Source organism: Lutzomyia longipalpis, chromosome 1 (genome assembly GCF_024334085.1).
Source record: "Lutzomyia longipalpis isolate SR_M1_2022 chromosome 1, ASM2433408v1".
In the NCBI taxonomy this organism is placed as follows: domain Eukaryota; kingdom Metazoa; phylum Arthropoda; class Insecta; order Diptera; family Psychodidae; genus Lutzomyia; species Lutzomyia longipalpis.
The window spans coordinates 34,130,567-34,140,263 of record NC_074707.1 but is presented as its reverse complement, the minus strand read 5'-3'; the positions used below and the strand labels follow the sequence as shown (position 1 = coordinate 34,140,263).

Below are 9,697 nucleotides of genomic sequence, written 5' to 3'. Positions count from 1 at the left end.
TTTGTGAGGACCGTCAGATCCACCATTATTATTTTATTCAAATGCCTCATCTCGGAAAATTTGTATTTGCGTGTACTTGCCCTCTGCGCTGCCCTTTGTGGCTTTTCCCGTATTTATTTGTGCAGATAATTGGGCTTTCTAGTTGATGGTTGGCTCTTTCGGCATGGAGCACTTTGGGTGAATGGAAAGTTAATCTGGAGATTGCCACGAGGCACCAAAACTTAGCCATCTCCCATCGTTCGATATGACAAGCTCTCTACCCAATTTATCCACTCTGTCTCTCTTCCCATTTTCCTGCCATATCGTGGATTTGGCTTTTAGCAACACGAATTTACAGCAGAATAGTATTTGCTCTCGTTTATTTTTTTTAACCATCATAAAGTTGGTGTCCACCTTTCAAATGAAAAGGTTCGTCAATAAAATTTCATGCAGGAGAAATGAAAAAAAAACTCTAATTTATATTACTTTCAATGCTTTTCCATAACTTCTAATTCTTAACCTTATAAACAATTGTTCCTCTCCGTGTGCGGGTGTCAATATTCAAAAGCTCTTCAGTAAATATACCCATAAATTCTCAATAAACCACAAAACAGTACAATTTGTTAGAAGGAAATTTAAATATATATGTATGGAACGCGTTGTTGAAAATTAGAAGCTTTCATATTTACCTCTCGCTCCTCCTCAATTAACTTTTGAATAATTTGTGGAGTATTAAATAAATTTCCACGCAAGGTAAAGTTATGAAAACTTTACTGTTTACTTAAACAATTAATTTAATTGTTGGTTTATAAAGAGCTTAATTACTAAAATGACATTTGATTCCCAGGTACCCATAGCAAATGGTTGGGCGTTAATTAGTGCGATGTGTGCACTTGCTCTCATGACTTTACAGCGGAACGGTGATGATGGAGCTGCGAAATTATTTTCCATTCAATTTTCACGTTTACAAGTCAAATTCATATACATACACATAATCTTTGAAGAGGGCGCGCAATGGTATTAAACCTCCCCGTACGTATATGGAGGGCAGAGAAGGCATAAAAAAGAAAAGGTACTCATTTGTTCATGGAACTGGAATTCAATTTTCGAGTGATTTTATGGTGTTTTCAAACTTGTACCTTGAATGGTGTATGTATACACAATTAGATGCGAAAGAGAGGGTTCGATGAGGCGTGTGTTCCAAATGCGTGCGTGGAGTGTACACACGTGTGAGTCCTTACGCTGAAAAGTAAACGCAAAGGGGTAGATCCTTGGAAGGATTTCTGGATTTCCCGCCGTAAATGCAATTTGTCTACATTTAAACGGCTTTTTTTAAGTTAATTTTTTCTAGGGTTGTTTTACTTCTTCTATTGCTCCCTCAACATTTTTATGTAACACAAAAATGCCTTTTGTAAACAAAAAAAAAAAAATCACGAAATTTTCATAACTAAATATGGGAGCAAGAACTATGTATATATTTTTGGTGGATTTTTCTTTAAAGAAAAAGAAAAATGATTTACGGTGAAAACTATACCTAAGGTATCACCCCCACCTGAGACAAAGAAGCCCCCCAAAAAGGAAATGTTTGCAGAAATATAAGAGAAAAATGTACATTTGCGTGCTTTATTCAATTTATACGTAAATAAATTTCATGTTTTGAATCATTAAGAATGGAAATTCAAATGAACAGCCGCATTCCATTTTCATTCATTCATTCGAGCACACACTCACGCGCGTGCCTGAGTGGGCGCAAGAAAAAGAGGCAACTCCTCGTAGCCGGACCCCCCAGGGGTGGTTTTCCTCTCCGCGTGTACGTGATGTAATTAAAAATGGGGCGCAAGAGGGACGACAAAATTATCCCCTAACAGAGATATTAATTATTGTTCTTTGGACATTAATTGACCAAGCCCACCATGGCATATTGGCCAACATATAAGAACAAGAATCGTGTGTTCCATGGACTATGAATTGAGCACATTGAACACGTCTAAATGGATTTTTGGAGTTGCAGAATGTGATGCCCAAAATGCCGTTTCACATCATTAGCTATGGTTCTGGTGAACTGAATAGTTTTTTAATGATTATAGAATTCTTGAAGGATTCATCAAGAATTTATAACGACCGTACTCATGATTCGATACTAAATATTAACACCTCAATAAAGCACCAAAATATCACCTTAAAAAGCCCCCCTAAGTCTCATTCTTGGTCCACACTGAGAGCGTAGGAAATATTTAACAACCAGCATCACAAAGAGAATTTTGCCTTTTGCAGCAATTCGGTGTTCCTTATTGCGAATGAGTCATAAAAACTTTCGGTCAGTTTTTTAGCTAGACCTCGTATATTAGAGGGAAAACGACTCCCTCAGTTCAGAGACTAGGATAAAGCATCAATGGAGGCTGGAGGAGTAAGAGAAAAGGGAATAAAAGTGTCTCAATAATTTAGATTAACATCCTCCTCATTATTTTCACTATTATTGCTGCACCGAGTGGTGACTATTAAATGTTACGATCTGGGGGATGAAACTAACACACCGTAAGGTTTTTTCACTCTCTCTCTCTCCCTCCCCCTCAAAAAGCTCTACCCCATGTGGCCACTTTTATATGAATGGGAACCAATGTGAATAATGAAGTGACCAAGAGAGATTTTCACATACATACATATATGACTGAATTATGAACATTCTCTCTTTTTATTCATAATCCATTTCTTAATCCGTTTTTTAGGAATTCTCATGTAAAATTTAGATTTATTAAAATGTATATGAAATAATTTATTATCCCGGAAAATCTGGATTACCTGAGCATATTAAAATTCATTCCTAAAAGCTCTGAAAGTTTTTATAGAAAAGAATATTGTGGTTTTGGCTTGAAATAATTTAATTTGTTGGAAGGAAAAGTTATAGAGAAGTTTCACAGGACTATCGCTAAAATCAAATATACCGGAAATTATGGTGAAGTAAGAGTTTTTCCCGGAAGGTCCTCTATGACCCCCATGTATGTTGTGGGGTTTCACCGACCCACTTGACGAAATTGATCCTCAAGTCTCCAACTGAGGCCACTGAAAGTGTTGTTCACTTCATATCTTCCCCATGTAATAAAGTTTAAGTTTATCGTGAGTGTCTTCTCAAATAAACACAAAAGCTACCGAATGCTTCATGGCTCTACACAGAGATATTCCTTTGCTTGTCCCTTTATTCACCCACCCAACTACCTCCCCCCCCCCCCCTCCAGCTCCTCCATCTTCTCCCGGAGTACCTCGTGAGAGTAAAAAAGTCAAAGGAGTTTCATTGTCGTGCTCGAGTGCATGAGGATGAGGATGAAGAGAAAAAAAGGCAAGAGCTCCATGGAAATTTCTTTTCTCAAGTGTAATCCAAAGAGAAATAATAATCATGATGACTAAACAACTTTTTCACCCCCGCACCCTCCGTGGGAAACTATGCGAAAAGATTTCATCCGAAGAAAATCCTCTCATCGTCCCAAGTTTTGGGGCGAAAGTGTGTCAAATTGGCATCGACCCCAAAAATAAATTGTTGTTATAAATTTAATGATTTTGGATGCTCTATTTTCTATATTTCAATGATGTTAGGCTTCAATAATTTTTTTAGAGTGTTTATTTATATTTTTTAGGTTTTAAATTGGCTGAATAGAAATCAGGTTAATTATTTTTTTTATTTTCTTAATCTATGAATTGGATTGTTTTATGTTTATATACATATAGCAAAAATCTATGTATATAGTGAGGAAAATAAAAAAAAGTGTTATGAAATAAAATATCACGATAGATATAGCTAGAAAATGTTCATACAAAATGTCAATATATTCTAGTCCTTTATCGCCTTATCCAGTTTTCCATTAGAGAAGCGAAGGCCAAAAAGGAGGAAGTTCTTCTTACAAGTTCCAAATCATTCGGTACTCGAGACTGTGTTTTTTCCCGAGGTATTGGGGAGGTGGTTTGAGAATCCTAATCCGGGGTTTGCTAAACAAGAAATTACGAATGTTTTATCCTTATTTGTGTGAAAAGTGGGAAGATAAATGTGTCTGGTAGGTGTCGTAATTTTGAGGTTCTCTCGCTCACCCTCACCTTTTTCCATGTCCCGTGAAGCTTTTCCACCTTCCTTTCCAGATGGCAAGCCGCAGAACTATACAGACTTAGTGGTGGCTTAAAGTTGTGTTTGTGTGCGAAAATAACTTTGGGAATTACGATGGGGAGAAAGTTGAAACCATTTTGATCAAAAACTTCTTCATTAGAAATTATATTCGATGGAGGTTTTGTGGTTATGAGGTACTCTCTGGTTTCACAACTTCCATGTAGTTTAGCTTTTTGGTGCAGTATTAGAGTCTGTATATAACTCAAACACCCCCCTCCCCCTCTCAATATTATATATGCTACACATATGAGGCGAATATTTGAGCGTGTGTCATCCCAAAACGCAATTTGCACTTTAATATTATTCCAATAATATACAAAATTCCATTTGTAACACCGAGTATGTAATCAATTAATCAAATAGTGGGAAATTCTATTTGGAAGTTTAGAATTTCATCGTGGCTTTGTAAAGTAATCTTGTTTCATAAGACTGCATGTTGCATCTTTGGGAGAAATAATTTAGAGAAAAGCATCCTTCTCTGTTTATTTCCATTACTTGATTGTATGCAATAAATCACTGAAATTTAATCTATCAAATGGTTAATATTCTCACACGAAACATCTTGTACCCCAGAGGGCGTGTGAATGACTTTGTAATTTTAGATTAATTGTTTGTTTAATGTGGCGTAACGTAATAAAGATCAAATAAATTCTGTAAAGTTCTTCGAAAGTTTTTTGGTTAATGATTTTATTTCTGAGTCATGTTTGGTGCAAGCCTCACAGTATAGAGATCAAAAGACGCTTCTTGCAGCTTTCATGGAATAATTCTCTACTTCATATAGAATAATTTTCCTTTGTTTTACAAGTTTATTAAATGAAGCAAATTACGTGGAATTCAAGACATAAAAAGATGAGTTACAAGACATTATAGGGAAAGATTTCCTTAATCTGACCTTAAGAAGTTTTTCTTTAAACTTTTTTTTATTTCAAATTGTATTTACACCAATCTCCCAAATGTTTCCCACTAAAAAAAAAAATATAGAAGTAAATAAGATTAAAAGAAAAAATATTATGATGAATTCAATGAATGTTTTATTTTCAAAATGAAATATCAATCCAACAAAAAGCTCCTTCATCTTCCCGTCTGTGCTACAAGAAAATTCACTCTTGGTGTGTATAAGAAAATTCATTGGAAAATCTCTGAAGTTGTAACTTTCTTCTTGATTGGAAATTGAGTATGAACTCCTTGGTCGTTTTTCATCCATAACCATCGACCAGCATCCATAATTTTACCCACAGACTCCTTGATATTTTCAAAGAGCGTGGTCCGATATGGATTTCTCTTTAGTCCACCCCCAAACCTCCCACTTCTGTATGGATCATCCCGTATAGCTCTCTGTTTTACACAAAAAAAAAATGAGAAATTGAACACAAACACCAATCTATTTGGTCCACATTATTGCTGAGGTTTGTAACTCGTTCCCAAATGGCATTGAGAGCATTGGAAAATTTTCGGATACAGTTGGGCGGGGAGAGGGTGGTAAATTGAAACCCGGGAGTTTCCACCAATTTTCCTCTCTATGAGGAAATGTTGAGTTTGTTTCTTGCATTGCACTCCAGTGTGGTTTTACTTTGTTATTATTGCCTCAGTGATTTGTTGGTTAGCATGCAGAAAGTTCGATTTTCCGCTGGCTCGTGTGGGAATTTTCACTGCAATTTTCCGCGAAATGGAACTAATTTATGGATTACAGGATGAGTTTGAGATTTAGAAATGTAAAACGCCGCTAAATTCTAAATAATGTTTGTATTTAGTTCAGGAGTTAATCATCAAGCTTTGCTACTTGTTGGTGTTACGGTGTGTAAATGAATATATTAGCAACATTGTATCTTGTATTAACGTTTAGTTTGCTAATATTCGACATACAACAAAGAAACGTACATAGCTGACCTATTTTCATCATTAGAGCCAGCACAGTGTAAAATAACAAGGACTTTGCAAGTATATATAGTTAATCAGGAGTGTCCACACAGAGCATTCGCATCTCTTTTTTATCAAGGAAATTATCCCAAGGACTTTTTTTTTGCAAACATTGCATGAATTCTGGGAAAATTCTTGTAAGATTTATGGGTGGTGATTCTTTGGAGCTATTAGAGATGCTGAAAAACTCGTAACACTGCAGCATTTTTGCTTAAGCTCACAGTCTTAATACTTGCAAGCTGGTTTTACGATATGCTCCGATGGATGGTGGAAAAAAAAGATATATGGGGAATATCGTAAAATGCTTGCAAAGATGGGAAATAAAAAGACACACACATACACACAGGGGTGGATAGTTAATTTTAATGACAGCGACACAGATTAACGCGGAAAAGTGGATAAGGAAGACGCTCATGCGACGCCATAGTGAAAAGAAATCTTCAGCGTCATGGGGAGAATCAATTAATCAGTTTGGTGGAATTGATTTCTCTCCACGAAAGTCGTAGTTAATCAATGCCTTATTTCAAGTGTAAATGATTCTTCGGCAGTTAATGGCTTTTGCCCTCGTCACTGCTGTCGGGGGATCCAGCTGCTTCTGCCACGGGTCGACAAGTCGTCGGCAATGACATTGCCATGTTTTTGATGTCAGCATGAGGTCACAAAGTCGAAAATGTTTTCGTATTATAGGCGAGGAGGCGCACATTCTGAGGAAAAGATTTACTGCTTCCACAGTAATGAGTAATTAAACTGTAAATATTTCAAAATTTCCTTTAGTTTAAAAGCATATTTTATTTCACATTTATTATAACATTAAAAAAGCGTTTTTAAATTTTCCAGTGAGATCTTATAAAAATCTTAAGAGTTTGCTCAGAAATGCATTAGTCACGCCCCTGTATATTTATAATTTTGCGTCCATAGAGCATACGCTTTAGAGCTTCATTATAATTAGGTATTCCATGTCGTGTTAAAAATATATTTCTCACGAAATTAAAGTATTAGAAGATTTAGAAATAGAAAATTTATTTCCATGATTTGAAAAAAAAAATCATTCTTGTATCAAAATGAATAAAACGTGATAATAGTCAGTTCAATAGGCACATTGTGTGCTCTGTATCTTCAGCGTGGGCTGTGAAGGGGGCACATAATGGGGGTGAATCACAGCAAAATGAGATGCGTGTGAAATTGTGGCAGAAAGATCGCCCGAATCCTCAATTGCCAATGGGTGCAATATAAAATTATCCAGAGCACGGGATGTGAAAATGAGCGTAGAGAGGGTGCTATACGCGAGATTTAGTAGGCAATATAGGCCGACACATAGGCATATTCCTTCATTTATGTTCACCCATAACATGCACAGTAGGAGTTTTCCTTTATCACAACAAACAATACGCGGCTAATCCGTCAAGATTTATTGCCATGGGAAACGCCTTCCCGCGTCGCACCCCCTCGCAATCATTTCGGTGGCGGCCGCCGTCGAAATTTTCCAGGGAAATTTCGCTCTCATTCCTTCCATCCATCCATCTCAGTGTGGCGTATTTCCGCCTCTCTCTGCAAGCAAACGATATTTGACCCGGGAGCAATTGTGAGACTCAAGTGTACGGCGGCCATGGGATATACAATTTCGGAGGGAAGTGTGCTTGTTGAATGAGTATTTGTCAAAAGTCATAAATTTTCACCATTATCCCGGAGACGCCAGAGGACGACGCCGCGTCCACATCGCGGGAGAATATGCTAAAGCATTTTGCCTCTTGCGCCCTGCTGGAGAAAGTTGATCAACCCCTTTTTTGTGCATTGCCAGCCCCTTTGCAAATCCCCCAAAAAATTTTAATATATTGAGAGGAAAGAAAAGGGGTCGCTATGTCTCGCTGCAAACTGAATTATAAAACTTTCTATTTGATAAGCAATAACTCATTCAACCCTACATCGGGCGATCCTTTTTTTTATTGTCGCTGGTCGTTAAATTGCAAAAAACGGCCCATGGCACGGAGATGAGATGATGGATAATGATCCTTCTATTTTATGCGAATTTTATTAAATTTTTTTTAGGAGATTTACAATTTTTGTGAGCCTTTCCAATTTGTTGGCGAATTCCCTGAATGGGAAACAAACAAAAATGGGCATATAGAAAATAAAATTCAATACCCATGGCGCGAATTATTTCATCGTATATCCAATTTTATTTATTTTAGTCATTCCTCAGTGAAAATAAAGCAAACAATGTTATAATCCAGTTAAACTCATTATAAAGCCTTTTTTACGTCTTAATTGCTTTTTTTTCCTAGAACATCATCAAGGAAAAATATTTTCCATATCTCAGGCTCCACTTGCAGGTCATTCAATTTTTCTTTAAGCCAATTGTCGAATTTTTCAATGAATTCCGGGGACATGTCATCACGATAGCCCCCAATTTGGCCTTTTCTAATAAATCGAAAGCCTTCATCCAGTCGCTCAATGTTCATTTTCTGCAGAAAATCTTTCACTTCGAAGGCAAGATCAACAGATTTATTTTCTACAGTAGAAAAGAAATAATAGATATTATTAATAAGATTTATATGTAAGTGATATTTCAGGTATTAGTATTTACTTTATTATATTTCTAAATGAAGATTAATCACTTACTGGACATTTTTTCAAATGATAGATGCTCAGAAAGGTCCTGAATTTGCTTTTCATTTAGAGATTGTCCAAGAAATTCAGCAGTTTTCTTTATTACAGTGGGCAAATCCCTTTTCATTTCTTCAAATGTTAGGAAAAGAATGTTTTCTTCATTTCTCATTCGCCAGAAATCTAAAACGTGGGTGTAGAAAGGAGCGTAGATAACTGAAAAATCCATTAGATAACTATTATGTTGCATCTAGTGCATCAGGAAAATACTTAACTTGGACACTCACCTAAATCTTTCATAAAAATCTCAGAAAACTCTTCAAAATTTCCATGATAGTCGTGAAGATTTCTGTAGTGATGATAGAACGATACAAATAGATCTTTTGCATTTCTTGCTGTATAAATAATCTTCGGTTTTACTTTCCAAATACTTCTAGGAAGCAAAGACGGTGGTAAGTGGCACTTGATAAATCTAGGTGATGGTCTCTGCGCTATACGAGTCACTGTATCAACTGTTCCCCGCTCGGGAGTTAATGAGCCCATTCTGAAATTTTTTTTTTATTTTCTGAAAAAGTCTTTTAGGACAACAATAAAGACATTTCTTATATATTTAAGCATTCGTCAGCAGTGTTACGTGAAGTAATGTCTGATTTAAGACAGAATAACACTTACTCCAGCAACGGGAATCGTGCATACAATCCTGTTGCTTGTCCCTTTTCAAAATCCAAGTCGTTGCAAATCTGCCAGACCATTTCCTGTGTCCACGTTGTGCCACTTTTGGGGTATGTAACCACCCAAATATCATTCGGACGTACCTCAAAATTCTCAATTTTCTCCATATATCTGCTGTGGTGCGCCGGAAGGAAGTATGTAGCCTTAGTCCATCTTTCTGCCATTGGAAACTCAGGTGGTGGAACGAAGTTCCCATAACGGAGAAATTCTTTTATTCCAAAATGTGTGGCTTTCTTGCAATCTTCCTTTGGGATTTCTTCGCAAAATGTAGACATTGTGTTCCACTCACGGTTACTGTATGACTGAAATCTTCGG

The 9,697-nt window shown here is 36.5% G+C and overlaps 1 protein-coding gene across 1 annotated transcript; it reads right to left on the bottom strand.

Moving 5' to 3' along the window:
- Positions 1 to 8,203: 8,203 nt before the first annotated feature.
- LOC129786115 (luciferin sulfotransferase-like) lies at positions 8,204 to 9,680 on the bottom strand. The gene is made up of 4 exons (XM_055820936.1): positions 9,323 to 9,680; positions 8,938 to 9,194; positions 8,666 to 8,866; positions 8,204 to 8,555 (listed from the first exon to the last, which is right to left on the bottom strand). The coding sequence occupies exons 1-4, from the start codon at positions 9,655 to 9,657 to the stop codon at positions 8,308 to 8,310; spliced, it is 1,041 nt and encodes a 346-aa protein (XP_055676911.1). The 5' UTR covers positions 9,658 to 9,680; the 3' UTR covers positions 8,204 to 8,307.
- Between the last annotated feature and the right edge of the window lie 17 nt (positions 9,681 to 9,697).